We start from the raw sequence: 21,462 nt of genomic DNA on the forward strand, positions 1-21,462 counted from the left end.
AGCTACACTCATACAGCCTATAACTACAACCATACAGTAAATAACTACACCCATACAGTCTAGAGCTACACTCATACAGTCTATAACTACACTCATACAGTAAATAACCACACCCATACAGTCTATAACTACACCCAGTCTATAACTACACTTATACATTAAATAACTACCCCCATACAGTCTCGAGCTACACTCATACAGTAAATAACTACACTCATACAGTAAATAACTACACCCGTACAGTCTATAACTACACTTATACATTAAATAACTACACCCATACAGTCTCGAGCTACACTCATACAGTAAATAACTACAGCCATACAGTCTAGAGCTACACTCATACAGTAAATAACTACACTCATACAGTAAATAACTACACCCGTACAGTCTATAACGACACCCGTACAGTCTATAACTACACCCATACAGTGAATAACCACACCCATACAGTCTATAACTACACCCATACAGTGTTAACTGCACCCATACAGTGAATAACCACACCCATACAGTCTATAACTACACCCATACAGTGTTAACTGCACCCATACAGTGAATAACTACACCCGTACAGTCTATAACTACACACATACAGTGAATAACCACACCCATAGTCTATAACTACACCCATACAGTGTTAACTACACCCATACTACACCCATACAGTGAATAACTACACCCGTACTACACCCATATAGTGAATAACTACACCCATACAGTGAATAATAATAATATAATAATAATAATAATAATAATAATATATATAAGTTTAACTACATGCTCATATTATCATGTGTTATCTTTTCACAGCATCATGAACACATGTGGTCCTGTATCCTAACATGAGTGCAGCGCAGTGATTTAATATCTAATGTTTTAGTAATTATTTAATATTTTCATGGTTTCTTGATTCCTATATGAACATGGGTATTATCACAGTATTTATGTCTGTGCATGTTGTCTCTGCAGTATAATAAATGGTGTAAAATTAATCTCTAACATTGGGCCAGTGCAGAAGGTGATATAAAGCATTCATTACAGGCACAATGTAAAATGTAACCAGCAGCTGTCTGTATGCTGGCAGTGTATCGTTGGTATTTAGCACATTTAAAAGTTAAAGGTCTACTCCGACTCGGGTACATTACTGAAAAAGTTAAAGCAGGTGACACACAGTGCCTTTTCGTACCATCAGTAAAATCTATGGTGTTGTATATTTGTGAGAACATCTGTCTGAAAGATGAAGCTGAACCTGAAGTGGAGCTTTAAGCAGGATAATGATCCTCAGCACACGAACAAATCCACCAAGGCACGACTCAGAAAGAACAAATGGAACGAGTCATAAGATCTGGATCTATTGAAATGTTGTGGAGGATTTAAAACAGCAAGAAAACATCAGCAGCTGAAGGAGGTTTATTGGTTGAAGATTTCATGAAGCTGAGGTCAGAGGTGGGTTATGCTTCCTGGTGGTGTTAAAGTGGATCACTGTGGAATGAAGGTGACTTTGATATGGAGCTCACAGCAGCTGCTAACAGATGACCTCAGTCTGGTGGTGTTAGATATTTTAAATATGATCAGATTAATATGAGTATAACCCTACAAATAAAATGGGATTGATGTGGGCTCAGGGACAGCTCAGTGAAAATACTACAGAAACATATTGATTGTGGCTGCTTTTGCATGGTTCTGTCTGTGTGTGCAGCTCCACCTTCTCTCCACCTGCCTGGACTCCCACACAGACCAAATATACATCTGGCTCCATCCACACCGGACCGCCCTGCTCAGGTTCCCAAGGACCAAAGGTTCAAACCGTCAGCTGGCAGGCTGCAGCGGGGCGGGGCTCTGACCTGCACACACACGTACGTTACACACATCCACATCACACACACTGACCTGCACACACACCTGTGTTACACACACTGATCCATGTCCGTTCTCAGAGCTCCACCCTCCCACTGAGACCAGGCTGATAACTGCTCACGGCTTGTATAATAAGCATTAGAAATGAAGACGATGTACTGCTCTGATACTAATAATGCTGATGACGATGTCACTCTCTGCTACAAATAAAAGGTCCTAATTTGTATAACATGCAGAGCTTTATGGTCCACGGTGCTCTCGACAGGTCAGTCCATCCTGAGTATTTTCCCTCCACAGGGTCAGACAGTCCTGACCTGAACACATTCATCTATTTAAACACTTTTAACATCAGGGAGCATCAACAACTACAACAGGACGGAGCAGTTCACACACTGTCTGCTCACTGGGGGTTTCAGACAGAGGAGACAGTCTGAGGAGGATCAGCTTGGTTTATTAGTGAACAGCTTCTACATCAAAAAGAGGACTAACAGTAAGAGCACTGCTGGTGGAGGTTGTTCAGGGAGGTTCCACTTCTGCTGCCGGCCCGGTCCACATGGACCTCCTGCTGCTGTTAGCATTCAGAGTTCTGCTTCCTGTCCACATGGACCTCCTGCTGCTGCTTCAGTCACTCATCACACAGAAGAACTTAATAAAACACGCCAGGTATACGTTCAATCTCAAAGTACATCATCAACACGTCAGACTCCTGGAGGAGAAACGTCCTGGGAGGCAAAGAGGGGAACATGCCCAAAATCTGGAAAATGACTGACTCTGTGTCACCGTGGAAACAGTGGGTGAAACTTCAGGTGGGTGACTTTACCACAAACAAAGTAGCGGTGTTGGAGACGTCAAACCGAGGACCAAAACATCCTTTAGACACGTTCTGATGAGAACAGCTGCTGGAACATTCAGAGGTTACGATCCAGCAACTGCTTCAGGAAACTAATACCTGGTTAGTTATACCTGGTTAATTATACCTGATTTAATAGGTCCAGTTTGAGGACGGTGGCCCGGTTCTGAGCCCAGCACTGGTACTCTGTTGGTTAAAAGCCTGGAGTGATGCATAATGAAGTGTTTCCAGGACAGGACTCATGCTAGTGAGCCACTCTACATTAGTTACAGGTGACAACAAGATGTTCTCCCTCCACGTCTCTGCCTCGGCTGAAGTGGCGCTCAGTGATGAGGTCACAGGAAGCGGATCCCTGCTCCAAACTGGACCCCGTCACATATTCTGCAGGAGAGTGAGAGGACAGACATGTTACCATCATCCCTGCAGAGTGGTGGAGGAAACACTGGCTTCATGCTGTAGACACAGGAAGGACACAGGAGGGACACAATGAGGGACACAGGAGGGACACAGTTAGGGATACAGGAGGGACACAGTGAGGGACACAGTGAGGGACACAGGAGGGACACAGTGAGGGACACCGAGGCTGCTTGAGCTTCAGCTCCTCTCTTCAGTTGATCATGACATCACAGTTGTTATTGGTTCTTTTCATCTGATGGATCTGACTCCTCATTTGTCAGCTGGTCAGACTCTCTTCTCTCTGTGTGTTTGGAAACCTGAGCAGGTGAACCTCATCACGGTGACGAGCCAGGTGTGCTGAGCGGTCCTACCTGTCTCCGCTCTGAACCCCCATGGGGATGCAGTAGTTGAGCTCCAGCCGGGCGATGTTCCCGAGCCGCAGAACGATGCCCGCTCCGTATGACCAGCGGAGACACTCAGCCAGCCTCTCCAGGTGAGCCCGGGGACCCTCACCTGCACACAGTACAACAACATGTGACTGTAGTACAACAACATGTGACTGTAGTACAACATGTCACAGTAGTACAACATGTCACAGTACTACATGTCACTGTAGTACAACATGTCACAGTAGTACATGTCACAGTAGTACAACATGTCACAGTAGTACATGTCACTGTAGTACAACATGTCACAGTAGTACATGTCACTGTAGTACAACATGTCACAGTAGTACATGTCACAGTAGTACATGTCACTGTAGTACAACATGTCACAGTAGTACAACATGTCACAGTAGTACATGTCGCAGTAGTACAACATGTCACAGTAGCACAACAACATGTGACTGTAGTACAACAACATGTCACAGTAGTACAACAACATGTCACAGTAGTACATGTCACTGTAGTACAACATGTCACAGTAGTACATGTCACAGTAGTACAACATGTCACTGTAGTACAACATGTCACAGTAGTACATGTCACAGTAGTACAACATGTCACAGTAGTACAACATGTCACAGTAGTACATGTCGCAGTAGTACAACATGTCACAGTAGCACAACAACATGTGACTGTAGTACAACAACATGTCACAGTAGTACAACAACATGTCACAGTAGTACAACATGTCACTGTAGTACAACAACATGTCACAGTAGTACATGTCACTGTAGTACAACATGTCACAGTAGTACATGTCACAGTAGTACAACATGTCACTGTAGTACAACATGTCACAGTAGTACATGTCACAGTAGTACATGTCACAGTAGTACATGTCACAGTAGTACAACAACATGTCACAGTAGTACATGTCACTGTAGTACATGTCACAGTAGTACATGTCACTGTAGTACAACATGTCACAGTAGTACATGTCACAATAGTACATGTTACATATGTACATGTCACAGTAGTACATGTCACAGTAGTACATGTCATAGTAGTACAACAACATGTCACAGTAGTACATGTTACAGTACTACATGTCACAGTAGTACAACATGTCACAGTAGTACATGTCATAGTAGTACATGTCACAGTAGTACAAAATGTCACAGTAGTACATGTCACAGTAGTACATGTCACAGTAGTACAACATGTCACAGTAGCACAACAACATCTGACTGTAGTACAACAACATGTCACAGTAGTACAACAACATGTCACTGTAGTACAACATGTCACAGTAGTACATGTCACAGTAGTACATGTCACAGTAGTACAACATGTCACAGTAGCACAACAACATCTGACTGTAGTACAACAACATGTCACAGTAGTACAACAACATGTCACTGTAGTACAACATGTCACAGTAGTACATGTCACTGTAGTACAACATGTCACAGTAGTACAACATGTCACAGTAGTACATGTCACAGTAGTACATGTCACAGTAGTACAACATGTCACAGTAGTACATGTCACTGTAGTACAACATGTCACAGTAGTACATGTCACAATAGTACATGTTACATATGTACATGTCACAGTAGTACATGTCATAGTAGTACAACAACATGTCACAGTAGTACATGTCACAGTAGTCCAACAACATGTCACAGTAGTACAACATGTCACAGTAGTACAACATGTCACAGTAGTACATGTCACAATAGTACAACATGTTACATATGTACATGTCACAGTAGTACATGTCACAGTAGTACAACAACATGTCACAGTAGTACAACAACATGTCACAGTAGTACATGTCACAGTAGTCCAACAACATGTCACAGTAGTACAACATGTCACAGTAGTACAACATGTCACAGTAGTACATGTCACAATAGTACAACATGTTACATATGTACATGTCACAGTAGTACATGTCACAGTAGTACAACAACATGTCACAGTAGTACAACAACATGTCACAGTAGTACAACATGTCACAGTAGTACATGTTACAGTAGTACAACATGCTACAGTAGTACATGTCACAGTAGTACAACATGCTACATTAGTACATGTTACAGTAGTACAACATGCTACAGTAGTACATGCTACAGTAGTACATGTTACAGTAGTACAACATGCTACAGTAGTACATGCTACAGTAGTACATGCTACAGTAGTACATGTCACAATAGTACAACATGTCACAGTAGTACATGTCACAATAGTACAACATGTTACATATGTACATGTCACAGTAGTACATGTCACAGTAGTACAACAACATGTCACAGTAGTACAACATGCTACATTAGTACATGTTACAGTAGTACAACATGCTACAGTAGTACATGCTACAGTAGTACATGCTACAGTAGTACATGTCACAATAGTACAACATGCTACAGTAGTACATGCTACAGTAGTACAACATGTCACAGTAGTACATGTCACAGTAGTACAACATGTCACAGTAGTACATGTCACAGTAGTACATGCTACAGTAGTACAACATGTCACAGTAGTACATGCTACAGTAGTACAACATGTCACAGTAGTACATGTCACAGTAGTACAACATGTCACAGTAGTACAACATGTCACAGTAGTACATGCTACAGTCGTACATGTCACAAGTTGGACTAGTTTAATAAACTTCATGCTGTTGATGTAAATCAGAGTTCTGACGGATCAGAACCATCATGGACACACTTCTGTAAACATACAGGACAGAGGCCACAGAGACACAGGAGGACAGACAGACACCAGAGGACACAGAGACACAGGAGGACAGACAGACACCAGAGTACAGAGACACAGGAGGACACAGCAGGACAGACAGACACCAGAGGACACAGAGACACAGGAGGACAGACAGACACCAGAGGACACCGAGACACTGGAGGACAGACACCAGAGGACACCGAGACACTGGAGGACAGACAGACACCAGAGTACAGAGACACAGGAGGACACAGCAGGACAGACAGACACCAGAGGACACAGAGACACAGGAGGACAGAGAGACACCAGAGGACACCGAGACACTGGAGGACAGACAGACACCAGAGGACACCGAGACACTGGAGGACAGACAGACACCAGAGGACACAGAGACACTGGAGGACAGACAGACACCAGAGGACACAAAGACACAGGAGGACAGACAGCGTCCTCTGTCCACCCACCGTAGTTGAGGTTGCAGAGGTTGCCTGCGTTGAGGAAGAAGTGGGTTCTGAAGAGGTCTCCGAAGCCCCCCCGACCCGGCCTGAAGGGCAGCGGGGTGTAGAGGTGCAGACCGCCGGCCCAGTACGCCTCTCCACCCAGATAGTCACCTGGAACACAGAGGCCATTTACCCAGGACGCACTGCAGCAGAGGCTCCTCCCACATCCCACAGAGAGTTCTCTGTGAGCAGACTGAGATGATCATTATTTCACCGGTTTGGTTCATCTGAGCTGCATCAACTCTTCTTTTAACAACACTCTGTAAATGTTTGGGAACTGAGGAGACCAGTTTCTGGAGTTTTGAAAGTGAAATGCGAGAGTCTGCCTCTGAAATGTTCTTTTTACACCCAATCATGTTACTAATCTGTTGTCATGGTAACCTCATTAGTAGTGAGATGTTGCAACAGGTGATTTTCTTTTGTTGATCCTATCCCAAATTCTTAGAAACATATTGTTGCCATCAATCTCAAAATTAACAGATATTTTACATAAAACAATATCATTTCTCAGTTTCAACATTTGATATGTTGTCTTTGGTCTATTGTTATTTAAATGTGTTTATGTGATTTGTAAATCACATTGTGTTTTTTACACAGCGTCACTACTTTCTATTAAACGTGACAGTAGATTCAGTCTCCGGCTGAACCTCTGACTTCTCTGTTGATCTATTCTGAGAGGAGACAGTGAGGAACGTCCCCCCTGCTGTGTCACAGCTCCCAGACTCCAGCTGGACTTTCAACAGAGGAACAGAAGGACCTGTCACTGACGTGATGAAGCCACTGGAGGATTCAGTATATCTGACGGAGAGTTTTTACCTTCGCTCTGTGGCCCGATGCTGTACATCCCGAACCCTCGTACACTGGTCGGACCGCCCAGGTAGAACCTGGAGGAAGTACGTCACCACTCGGTGAACAGTTCAAATCACATCCACACTTCCAGGAGGAGAATAGGAGCTCTGACAGCCTCCTCTGACCTCATATCATGTATGAGTCATCTGACTGAGGAAGAGCTCAGTGACACGCTGAGGTCAGAGCCAGGTGGATAAACCAAACGTACCTGTCAGCGATGCAGGACGGCTGTCCTCCGATGGGATAAAGGACGCCCCCCCACAGAGAGGCAGACAGGACCTGAGAACACACAACGTCCCTTTAGCCCCCTCAAAAAGCAGCTGAACCACTGTCACTGTACCACTCCTCAGTGGAGCTGTGCTGCCCCCTGGTGGTGAGTCATGACTTACTGAGTCCCAGAAGAGCCGTCTGTTGAGCTGCAGCTCAAAGTCCTCCTTTAGGAAGCTGGCGTCTCCTCCTGTGTACCCAGCCAGCTCCTGCACGGACACACAGGAACACGCGTGACACACAGGAACACGCGTGACACACGCCTTAATGAACGTCTGTCCTCCAACCTCAGAGAAGGTTTTTTTTCGTCTCGTATTCAGCCCTCAAACAGTGACGTGACGCTCCTGTCCTCTATGTGACATTCTTAGTAAATCACAGCCCCTCCCTCAGTTCGACAGGACATCATGATCTGAGGGTGGGGCCAGGTCTGAGGGTGGGGCCAGGTCTGAGGGTGGGGCTCAGATGGTAGAGTGGGTTGCGCACTAATCGTAAGGTTGGTGGTTCGATGTCCAGCTCCTCCTGTCCAGCGCCTCCTGTCCCAAGTGTCTTTGAGCAAGACACTGAACCCTGAGTTGCTCCCGATGGTGAACCATCAGTGTGTGAATGTGCTCCTGGTGGCTGACTGCATGGTGATCTGTCTCATTAGTGTGTGTGAATGTAAAACCATGTAAAAGTGCTTTGGGACCGTAAGGTGATAAAACTCTACGAGTACAGACCATTTACCATCAAACATTAAACTCCGCCCACTCTCATCATTAGGGAGCCCACAGTTAGGTTAGTGTGTAGTAACGTGAACATGTCCGACCTGATTGATCCGCAGTAAGGCACCTCTGCTGGGGAAAATGGCAGAATTCCTGGAGTCCACGGACACCGTGTGCTGAAAGACAAAACATCAGGAAGTGACCTGGAGAACGCACACAAACCCTTCCAGGAAGTGACATCAGAGCCATACGAGTTGTTACCGAGACGGCCGACTTCAGAGAGTGTCCGCTCTCCTCCCGCACGGCGAACGAGGCGCTGCGAGCCAGACAGCCCAGCTCCCTCCACACACCCTCCCACTTCACTGTGTGGCTGCTCATCCCCACAGGAAACTGTAGGAAGAAGGACATCTTCAGAACACAGCGCCCTCTGCAGGATGTACCGTTAAACACCGTTAAACACCGTTAAACACCGTTAATGTTTATCTTTATATCTTATCTTAATATTCATGCTTCATCAGAGCTGAGGATCCTGCAGAGATTCAGACTCTCTTACGTTGAGCTCTGCAGACACGCCTCTGTCCGTCTCCTTTAAGGAGCTCCATGGAAACTGTCCGGTCACCTTGTACATGTTGAGTGTGAGGCTGAAACAGACGACACACACACGTATGTAAAAACTCCTCCAGGAGAACGAATGCTTTTTAGTTCTGTTGTTTCACAGCTGTTCTTTGATGTCATCATGTTTTCTGGTTCGATTGTTATGTGATTCTTTATTTACAACGCTTGTATTGTTGATGTTTATACAGTGTATATTTGTGTCCCTGCTGTGTGTGTGTGTGTGTGTGTGTGTGTGTGTGTGTATATGTGTATGTGTGTGTGTGTGTATGTGTGTGTGTGTGTGTGTGTGTGTGTGTGTGTGTGTGTGTGTGTGTGTGTGTGTGTGTGTGTGTGTGTGTATATGTGTGTGTGTGTATATGTATGTGTGTGTGTATATGTGTATGTGTGTGTGTGTGTATGTGTGTGTGTATGTGTGTGTGTGTGTGTGTGTGTGTGTGTGGGTGTGTGTGTGGGTGTGTGTGTGTGTGTGTGTGTGTGTGTGGGGTGCGTACTTGCGTTCGAAGTGTCCTGGCTGGGGCTTGAAGAAAGACAGGCCGTAGGACGTCTCCTTGGTCCCGTAGGAGAACTGGAAGGTGAGCTTCTCAGCTCGACCCAACATGTTGGGCAGCTTCAGGCCCAGCACCTGGAAGACGGAGCTCAGGGTCACAACACACTGCTGATGGACTGTCCCCTCACTGGGGGGAGGGGCTTAAATGGCATGATGTCAGGTCTCACCATGCTGCCTTCATTGTTGCCGACCATGGTGTTGTAGCTTCCTGTCAGCCTCTTCACCTCTGTCACCTCAAAGGTCACGTCCAGGCCGTTGGGCAGAGCGTCGGCACCTGAGGAGGAACAGCCAATCAGGACGAAGAGCATCGCTGTGAGCTCAGCCATACCTGCAGCTGGAACTCAGGGGAACGCGGAGCGCTGGGACTCACCTTCAGACGTGTCGATTAGAACCTCCACCTCTTTGAAGATCCCCAGGCGGAGCAGCTTCTGTCGGGCCACGTGAGCTTTCTTCATCACCTGAAACACACCTGAGTACTGATCCACCTCGCACTCATTGACCCAGAGGGTCATGTGATCAATACATACATCATGTGATCAATACATACATCAATGAGGTTCTTGGCGTGGAACACGTCTGAGATCTCATATCCGAGCAGGTCCTCTTTGGTTCGGCCCAGACCCTGGATGTTGACATGTTGGACCACCACCTGCAGGCAGAGACATCTACTTCCTCATCTCATCACATGACTCAGCACATTGATCGTCTCTCTACGACTTAATGAACACAGTTGTTTTAGTTGAATGAAGCTTCACCAGAAATAAAAACATTCACATAGATCCTGTGACCGGAGATCCTGACATCATCCCACCCTCGACCTGACTACTACCTTCAACAACTCTGTTATCCCGACCCTGACTGATAAGAACCTCGGAGACACTCCACAGTCAACTCTCTCTTACTGCCAACATCACTGCAACAACACGTTCCTGTAGATACATGCTGCACAACATCAGGAGAAGACGTCCTCTTCTCACTCAGAAGGAGGTGCAGGTTCTGGCCCAGGTTCTGGTCATCTCACGTCTGGACTACTGTAACTCCCTCCTGGCAGGTCTACCTGTTAGTACCATCTGACCTCTGCAGCTCATCCAGAATGCAGCAGCTCAACTGGTCTTTAACCTCCTAGATTCACCCACACTACTCCACTCCCCCTTCTCCTCTTCCTCCGTCTCCTTCTCCTCCTCTACATCCAGGACATGGTCCAACCATACACCCCAGCCCGTTCACTCTGCTCCTCCTCCTCCTTCTCTCTTCCTCCTTTACCTTGAACAGTAGAACTTTAGTATCTTAAAATGGAACTTCCTGATAGAACTTTGTAGTTTGGTTGAAATGATCTTATTGTAAGTCGCTTTGGATAAAAGAGTCAGATAAATGAAATGTAATGTAATGTAATAATGTAACGATGTAATGTAATAATGTAATAATGTAATGTAATAATGTAGTGTAGTGTAATGTAATAATGTAATAATGTAATGATGTAGTGTAATAATGTAGTGTGGTGTAATGTAATAATGTAATAATGTAATGATGTAATGTAATAATGTAATAATGTAATGATGTAATGTAATAATGTAGTGTGGTGTAATGTAATAATGTAATAATGTAATGATGTAGTGTAATAATGTAATGATGTAATTATGTAATGTAATAATGTAACGATGTAATGTAATAATGTAATGTAATAATGTAATGATGTAATGTAATAATGTAGTGTAGTGTAATGTAATAATGTAATAATGTAATGATGTAGTGTAATGTAATAATGTAATGATGCAATGTAATAATGTAATGATGTAATTATGTAATGTAATAATGTAGTGTAGTGTAATGTAATAATGTAATGATGTAATAATGTAGTGTAATGTAATAATGTAATGATGTAATGTAATAATGTAATAATGTAATGATGTAATGTAATAATGTAGTGTAGTGTAATGTAATAATGTAATGATGTAATAATGTCGTGTAATGTAATAATGTAATAATGTAATAATGTAATGTAATAATGTAGTGTAGTGCAATGTAATAATGTAATAATGTAATGATGTAATGTAATGTAATAATGTAATGATGTAATGTAATAATGTAATGATGTAATTATGTAATGTAATAATGTAGTGTAGTGTAATGTAATCATGTAATGATGTAATAATGTAGTGTAATGTAATAATGTAATGATGTAATGTAATAATGTAATAATGTAATGATGTAATGTAATAATGTAATAATGTAATGATGTAATGATGTAATGTTATAATGTAGTGTAGTATAATGTAATAATGTAATGATGTAATAATGTAGTGTAATGTAATAATGTAATGTAATAATGTAATGATGTAATGATGTAATGTATGAATGTAATGATGTAATGTAATAATGTAATGATGTAATGTAATAATGTAGTGTAGTGTAATGTAATAATGTAATGATGTAATAATGTAGTGTAATTTAATAATATAATAATGTAATGATGTAATGTAATAATGTAGTGTAGTGTAGTGTAATGTAATAATGTAATGATGTAATAATGTAGTGTAATGTAATAATGTAGTGTAATAATGTAATAATGTAGTGTAATAATGTAACAATATAATAATGTAGTGTAATAATGTAAAAATTTAATAATGTAGTGTAATAATGTAATAATGTAGTGTAATAATGTAATAATGCAGTGTAATAATGTAGTGTAATAATGTAAAAATGTAATAATGTAGTGTAATAATGTAATAATGCAGTGTAATAATGTAGTGTAATAATGTAATAATGTAATAATGTAAAAATGTAATAATGTAGTGTAATAATGTAATAATGTAGTGTAATAATGTAATAATGTAGTGTAATAATGTAAAAATGTAATAATGTAGTGTAAAAATGTAAAAATGTAGTGTAATAATGTAATAATGTAGTGAAATAATGTAATAATGCAGTGTAATAATGTAGTGTAATAATGTAAAAATGTAATAATGTAGTGTAATAATGTAATAATGTAGTGTAATAATGTAATAATGTAATAATGTAGTGTAATAATGTAATAATGCAGTGTAATAATGTAGTGTAATAATGTAGTGTAATAATGGAGTGTAATAATGTAATAATGTAAAAATGTAATAATGTAGTGTAATAATGTAATAATGCAGTGTAATAATGTAGTGTAATAATGTAAAAATGTAATAATGTAGTGTAATAATGTAATAATGTAGTGTAATAATGTAATAATGTAATAATGTAGTGTAATAATGTAATAATGCAGTGTAATAATGTAGTGTAATAATGTAAAAATGTAATAATGTAGTGTAATAATGTAATAATGTAGTGTAATAATGTAGTGTAATAATGTAAAAATGTAATAATGTAGTGTAATAATGTAATAATGCAGTGTAATAATGTAGTGTAATAATGTAAAAATGTAATAATGTAGTGTAATAATGTAATAATGTAGTGTAATAATGTAGTGTAATAATGTAATAATGTAAAAATGTAATAATGTAGTGTAATAATGTAATAATGTAGTGTAATAATGTAATAATGTAAAAATGTAATAATGTAGTGTAATAATGTAATAATGTAGTGTAATAATGTAGTGTAATAATGTAAAAATGTAATAATGTAGTGTAATAATGTAATAATGTAGTGTAATAATGTAATAATGCAGTGTAATAATGTAGTGTAATAATGTAAAAATGTAGTGTAATAATGTAATAATGTAGTGTAATAATGTAGTGTAATAATGTAAAAATGTAATAATGTAGTGTAATAATGTAATAATGTAGTGTAATAATGTAGTGTAATAATGTAAAAATGTAATAATGTAGTGTAATAATGTAATAATGTAAAAATGTAATAATGTAGTGTAATAATGTAATAATGCAGTGTAATAATGTAGTGTAATAATGTAAAAATGTAATAATGTAGTGTAATAATGTAATAATGTAGTGTAATAATGTAGTGTAATAATGTAATAATGTAAAAATGTAATAATGTAGTGTAATAATGTAATAATGCAGTGTAATAATGTAGTGTAATAATGTAAAAATGTAATAATGTAGTGTAATAATGTAATAATGTAAAAATGTAATAATGTAGTGTAATAATGTAGTGTAATAATGTAATAATGTAGTGTAATAATGTAAAAATGTAATAATGTAGTGTAATAATGTAAAAATGTAATAATGTAGTGTAATAATGTAATAATGTAGCGTAATAATGTAATAATGTAGTGTAATAATGTAGTGTAATAATGTAGTGTAAAAATGTAAAAATGTAATAATGTAGTGTAATAATGTAAAAATGTAATAATGTAGTGTAATAATGTAATAATGTAGTGTAATAATGTAGTGTAATAATGTAAAAATGTAATAATGTAGTGTAATAATGTAATAATGTAAAAATGTAATAATGTAGTGTAATAATGTAATAATGCAGTGTAATAATGTAGTGTAATAATGTAAAAATGTAATAATGTAGTGTAATAATGTAATAATGTAGTGTAATAATGTAGTGTAATAATGTAATAATGTAAAAATGTAATAATGTAGTGTAATAATGTAATAATGCAGTGTAATAATGTAGTGTAATAATGTAAAAATGTAATAATGTAGTGTAATAATGTAATAATGTAAAAATGTAATAATGTAGTGTAATAATGTAGTGTAATAATGTAATAATGTAGTGTAATAATGTAAAAATGTAATAATGTAGTGTAATAATGTAAAAATGTAATAATGTAGTGTAATAATGTAATAATGTAGTGTAATAATGTAATAATGTAGTGTAATAATGTAGTGTAATAATGTAGTGTAAAAATGTAAAAATTTAATAATGTAGTGTAATAATGTAATAATGTAGTGTAATAATGTAAAAATGTAATAATGTAGTGTAATAATGTAAAAATGTAATAATGTAGTGTAATAATGTAATAATGTAGTGTAATAATGTAATAATGTAGTGTAATAATGTAGTGTAATAATGTAGTGTAAAAATGTAAAAATGTAATAATGTAGTGTAATCAAGATGGCGCCGCGCTAGCGGCAGCCTGTTGCGGCAGCTCCCCTCCCCTTGTTATTAGTATTTTTTAAGCCTTTCTCCTCTTCGGAGTTTTTTTTTTTTTTCTTTCTCTCGTGTTAAGTTAACGGTCCGTAATGGACCGTAATTTTTCCACGTTTCTGGCTGGGGGCTCTGTTATTGTTTACTCTCGTGATCAGCTGATCGCGCTGAGTAGCCCTCTACTGCTGCTGCCCGGAGCGAGGCCTGAGATCCCCGATGAACTTCAGAGAAGACGGCGGGGTTGCAGAGCCGGAGCTAAGCTAAAGGTGAAGAGGAGGAAATTCAAACCATCAGTACCGGCGATTTTAATGGGGAACGTGAGGTCGTTGGCCAACAAGACGGACGAGCTCGGCGCACTGGTAAAGACCCAGAGAGAGTACCGGGAGTGCAGCATCATGTGTTTCACCGAGACATGGCTGCACTCACATCTCCCGGACCACAGCGCTGCTGTACCCGGCTTCAGGACTGTTCGGGGGGACGGAGACGTTGTTCGGAGAGGCAAGAAGAAAGGTGGAGGGATTGAAGTCTCTGTGAACGAGAGGTGGTGTAATCCCGACCACGTGTGTGTGAAGGAACGTTTCTGTAGCCCGGACATTGAACTTCTAGCCGTGGGGATGCGTCCGTATTATTTGCCGAGGGAGTTCACGTCCGCCATTGTTATCGCTGTGTACGTTCCTCCATCAGCTGACGTAGAGGCAGCAGTGGACACCATCCACTCCACTGTGTCCAAACTTCAGACTAAGCATCCCGGTGCATTTTTGTTAGTTACTGGAGACTTTAACCAGTCTGGATAAAGTACTGCCAACTTTGCACCAGTATGTGAACTGCCCCACCCGGAACAATAAAACTCTGGACCTCCTGTATGCTAATGCCATGGATGCATACAGTACTACTGCCCTTCCCCCCCTTGGTAGATCAGACCACAACCTGGTCCTGCTGACTCCCAAGTATGTTCCTCTGGTGCAGAGGCAGCCTGTGACCACCAGGACTGTGAGGAGGTGGACACAGGAGGCCAAAGACGCCCTGCAGGACTGCTTTGAGTCCATGGACTGGGATGTGCTGTGTGGACCACATGGGGAGGACATCAACAGCAGGACGGACTGTATCACAGAATACATCAAATTCTGTGAACACTCCACCGTACCATCCCGGACTGTAAAATGCTTCCCCAACAATAAACCGTGGATCACCAGTGACCTGAAAGTTCTTCTTAATAAGAAGAAAGCAGCCTTCAGGTCTGGGGACAGGGAGGAGCTCAGGAGAGTGCAGCGCCACCTGAAGGAGAAGATGAGGGTGTGCAAGGACTCCTACAGGAGGAAGCTGGAGGCCAAACTCCAACAGAACAACGTGAGGGAGGTGTGGACCGGTATGAAGGAGATTACTGGGTTCAAGGGGAGAGAGAGACAACCAGGGAGAACCTGGAGAGGAACAACCAGAGGGAACCTGGAGAGGAACAACCAGGGGGAACCTGGAGAGAGACAACCAGGGGGAACCTGGAGAGGAACAATCAGGGGGAATCTGGAGAGGAACAATCAGGGGGAATCTGGATAGAGAGAAAGTCAGGGGGAACCTGGAGAGGTCAAATGAACTAAACTGTTTCTTCAACAGGTTTAGTTCACCACCCTCATCTGTCTCCTCCACACCTCACACCTCCAAAACACCTCTGCTGCCTCCCCCCTCCCCCGTCTGTCCTCCCTGGTGAGCTGCATGGACACAGAGCCCTCAATCACAAAGGGCTCTTCCTCCATCGACACCTTGACCCCCCCCCCCCTCACCCCCTCTCTGTGACGACTGGCCAGGTTAGGAGACAGCTGGAGAGAATCCACCAGCGCAAGGCTGCAGGACCTGACTGCATCAGCCCCGGGGTCCTGAAGACCTGACTGCATCAGCCCCGGGGTCCTGAAGACCTGCGCCGTCCAGCTGGCTGAAGTCCTACAACACCTCTTCAACCTGAGCCTGAAGCAGGAGGAGGTCCCGGTGCTGTGGAAGACGTCCTGCCTGGTTCCAGTCCCCAAGAAGACGACTCCATCTGGCCTCAACGACTACCGACCGGTTGCCCTCACATCTCATGTGATGAAGGTGCTGGAGAGGCTGGTCTTGGCCCACCTCAGGCCGCTGGTGAAATCTTCTCTGGACCATCTGCAATTTGCGTACCAGCCTCGTGTGGGAGTGGACGATGCCATCATCTACCTGCTGCAACGAGCTCAGTCTCACCTGGATGGAACCGGTGACTCTGTGAGAATCACTTTCTTTGATTTCTCCAGTGCATTTAACACCATCCAACCACTGCTGCTGAGTGAGAAGCTGCGGGTGGTGGGGGTGGACACGTCCACCGTCTCCTGGATCAATGACTACCTGACAGGCAGACCACAGTTTGTCTGTCTGGGCAGTGTGCTGTCTGATACGGTGGTCAGTGGTACTGGAGCTCCTCAGGGAACTGTTCTGTCCCCCTTTCTGTTCACCTTGTACACAACTGACTTCCAGTACAACTCAGAGTCAAGACATCTGCAGAAGTTCTCTGATGACTCTGCAGTGGACGGTGTATAAGGGATGGACGGGAGGAGGAGTACAGGGCAGTAGTGGAGGACTTTGTGGAGTGGGCTGGTAGAAATCACCTCCTTCTGAACGTGGCCAAGACCAGAAAGATGGTGGTCGACTTCAGGAGGAAGACGACGGCTCCACAACCGCTGAGAGTTCTGGGAGAGGAGGTGGACATGGTGGAGGAGTACAAGTACCTGGTGTCTCCATGACAACAGACTGAACTGGAAGACCAACATCAACGCTGTCTACGAAAAGGTGATGAGTCGACTCTTTTTCTTGAGGAAACTTCGATCCTTCAATGTGTCCAGCAAGATGTTGGAGATGTTCTACCATCTGTTGTGGCCAGTGAACTGTACTTCGCTGGGGTCTGCTGGGGGAGCAGCATTGGAGCCGGAGACACCAACAGACTTAACAAGCTGGTTAAGAAGGCCGGCTCCATCATCGGCTACAAACTTGATAGTCTGGAAAAGGTGGTGGAGAGGAGGACGCTGAACAAACTATTGTCCATCTTGGATAATCCTGTCCACCCTCTCCACCTGCTGCAGGGACAGCGGAGCACTTTCTCGAAAAGGTTCCTCCAGCTCCGCTGTCACAAGGACAGATACAGGAGATCATTCCTGCCCACTACAATAAGACTGTACAATAACTCACCTCTGGCAAAATCCATCACAGTACAATAACACTGTTGACTGTGTTTCTTGGTTGCTTGTATATTATATATATAGATATATACTGTACTGTATGTGTATATATATACATATATATATGTATATATGTTGACTGTGTTTATTGGTTTGTTGTATATAATATATGTATATATATATATAATGTACTGTATATATACTGTATATACTGTGCATTTTATATTTTATATGTATATTTTTTACTGCTATTTACTGCTATTTAATTTTATTGCTTTTCTATTATATTATTCTATTCTATTATTTTATTCTATTGCTTCTATTATTGCTTCTGTATGTATGCTGCTGTGGCGAAAAAAATTTCCCCTCGGGGATTAATAAAGTATATACCTACCTACCTACCTACCTAATAATGTAACAATGTAATAATGTAGTGTAATAATGTAGTGTAATAATGTAGTGTAATAATGTAAAAATGTAATAATGCAGTGTAATAATGTAGTGTAATAATGTAAAAATGTAATAATGTAGTGTAATAATGTAATAATGTAAAAATGTAATAATGTAGTGTAATAATGTAGTGTAATAATGTAATAATGTAGTGTAATAATGTAATAATGTAATGTAATAATGTAACTGTAATAATGTAGTGTAATAATGTAAAAATGTAATAATGTAGTGTAATAATGTAAAAATGTAATAATGTAGTGTAAAAATGTAATAATGTAGTGTAATAATGTAAAAATGTAATAATGTAGTGTAAAAATGTAATAATGTAGTGTAATAATGTAATAATGTAATGTAATAATGTAACTGTAATAATGTAGTGTAATAATGTAATAATGTAGTGTAATAATGTAATAATGTAGTGTAATAATGTAACTGTAACAATGTAATAATGTAATAATGTAGTGTAATAATGTAATAATGTAGTGTAATAATGTAGTGTAATGATGTAATAATGTAATAATGTAGTGTAATAATGTAGTGTAATGATGTAATAATGTAATAATGTAGTGTAATAATGTAACAATGTAATAATGTAGTGTAATGATGTAATAATGTAATAATGTAGTGTAATAATGTAATAATGTAATAATGTAACAATGTAATAATGTAACTGTAATAATGTAGTGTAATGATGTAATAATGTAATAATGTAGTGTAATAATGTAATAATGTAGTGTAATAATGTAATAATGTAGTGTAATAATGTAGTGTAATGATGTAATAATGTAATAATGTAGTGTAATAATGTAACAATGTAATAATGTAGTGTAATAATGTAATAATGTAGTGTAATAATGTAACAATGTAATAATGTAGTGTAATAATGTAATAATGTAGTGTAATAATGTAATAATGTAACAATGTAATAATGTAACTGTAATAATGTAATAATGTAATAATGTAGTGTAATAATGTAACAATGTAATAATGTAGTGTAATAATGTAATAATGTAAAAATGTAGTGTAATAATGTAACAATGTAATAATGTAGTGTAATAATGTAATAATGTAACAATGTAATAATGTAACTGTAATAATGTAGTGTAATAATGTAATAATGTAGTGTAATAATGTAATAATGTAGTGTAATAATGTAGTGTAATGATGTAATAATGTAATAATGTAGTGTAATAATGTAACAATGTAATAATGTAGTGTAATAATGTAATAATGTAGTGTAATAATGTAGTGTAATGATGTAATAATGTAATAATGTAGTGTAATAATGTAACAATGTAATAATGTAGTGTAATAATGTAATAATGTAGTGTAATAATGTAACAATGTAATAATGTAGTGTAATAATGTAATAATGTAGTGTAATAATGTAATAATGTAACAATGTAATAATGTAACTGTAATAATGTAATAATGTAATAATGTAGTGTAATAATGTAACAATGTAATAATGTAGTGTAATAATGTAATAATGTAAAAATGTAGTGTAATAATGTAACAATGTAATAATGTAGTGTAATAATGTAATAATGTAACAATGTAATAATGTAACTGTAATAATGTAGTGTAATAATGTAATAATGTAGTGTAATAATGTAGTGTAATGATGTAATAATGTAATAATGTAGTGTAATAATGTAACAATGTAATAATGTAGTGTAATAATGTAATAATGTAGTGTAATAATGTAGTGTAATGATGTAATAATGTAATAATGTAGTGTAATAATGTAACAATGTAATAATGTAGTGTAATGATGTAATAATGTAATAATGTAGTGTAATAATGTAACAATATAATAATGTAGTGTAATAATGTAGTGTAATAATGTAATAATGTAGTGTAATAATGTAATAATGTAGTGTAATAATGTAATAATGTAGTGTAATGTAGTGCTGCAACCCTCAGAGGGTGGAGCATCTCACCACCCTCACACCTCCTGCCAGGTGTTCCCACTCACGTCTTTGTTCTCCAGGATCTCCTGCTTGGAGTCCGTCTCCTGCTCCGGAGCGTCCATCAGGTCGTCTGGGTTGACACCGAGGTCCCTGCCGTGCATCGGGAGAGGATCCAGACTCTGGACGGGGACGGGGGTGGGGTTTAGACTGGGAGCTGAGACACAAACACTACTGTCTGTCTCAGAGGACAGGGAGTCCAGCTGTCTGTCTGTCTGTCTCAGAGGACAGGGAGTCCAGCTGTCTGTCTGTCTCAGAGAACAGGGGGTCCAGCTGTCTGTATGTCTCAGAGGACAGGGAGTCCAGCTGTCTGTCTGTCTGTCTGTCTCAGAGAACATGGAGTCCAGCTGTCTGTCTGTCTGCCTGTCTCAGAGAACAGGGAGTCCAGCTGTCTGTCTGTCTGTCTCAGAGGACAGGGAGTCCAGCTGTCTGTCTGTCTCAGAGAACAGGGGGTCCAGCTGTCTGTCTCAGAGGGAGTCCAGCTGTCTGTCTCAGAGGACAGGGAGTCCAGCTGTCTGTCGCTCAGCAGGGAGGTCACGGTAGAAAAAGCTCCTTCCGGCCAGCAGCCAGCGGGAAAAGAGTTTTACCTTAGCGTGGACGGTTCCCATGGTGACGGGCGTCTCCTAGAAGCTGTCCAGCCGGAGTCAGCTGCTCTGTACACGGAGAAAACGGAGCGATCACGACGGCTACTTTCTCCAGGACCAAACCCCCTTCAAGGGAGACGCCATGACAGTTAGGGCGGTCTGCTGCTGCGTTCAAGGACACCTCGTGATTTTCGCGAACTTCGACCAGGCTCTGTCTTTTCTCAGAAGTGTCCCTCTGAAATCTCCTGTCGGGTTCGTCTTTCTCAGACCGGAGGCTCCACAGCAGCAGAATGAAGAGGCGGGAAGCAGCGGGGATGGTGAGCGATTCTCTAAAGTACAAACACCGTGTGGGTCCGTAAAGAAACCTTGCTGTCATAAAACCCGGCAGGACAAACTCCACGCGGTCTCACGGGACACGTCTCATTTAGACACGGAGCGAATCAGGGACAGGACTGGGACACGAAGACAAGATAATGACGGGGACAGCACCGCCCAACGGACCACAGTTCCCGTC

General features: G+C 40.4%; 1 protein-coding gene across 1 annotated transcript; it reads right to left on the minus strand.

The window, feature by feature from the left end:
* Window positions 1-2,291: 2,291 nt before the first annotated feature.
* Window positions 2,292-21,462, minus strand: samm50l (sorting and assembly machinery component 50 homolog, like). Its single transcript, XM_069156317.1, has 15 exons — window positions 20,952-21,462; window positions 20,373-20,486; window positions 10,267-10,368; window positions 10,090-10,177; window positions 9,887-9,993; window positions 9,664-9,794; window positions 9,111-9,198; window positions 8,819-8,947; window positions 8,662-8,733; window positions 7,979-8,065; window positions 7,798-7,868; window positions 7,557-7,624; window positions 6,705-6,851; window positions 3,478-3,619; window positions 2,292-3,091 (listed from the first exon to the last, which is right to left on the minus strand). The coding sequence occupies exons 1-15, from the start codon at window positions 20,970-20,972 to the stop codon at window positions 3,046-3,048; spliced, it is 1,413 nt and encodes a 470-aa protein (XP_069012418.1). The 5' UTR covers window positions 20,973-21,462; the 3' UTR covers window positions 2,292-3,045.

This window comes from Embiotoca jacksoni, unplaced genomic scaffold (genome assembly GCF_022577435.1).
Source record: "Embiotoca jacksoni isolate LCO1_2020_lvr unplaced genomic scaffold, fEmbJac1.0.p SCAF_21, whole genome shotgun sequence".
NCBI classification, from domain to species: Eukaryota; Metazoa; Chordata; class Actinopteri; family Embiotocidae; genus Embiotoca; species Embiotoca jacksoni.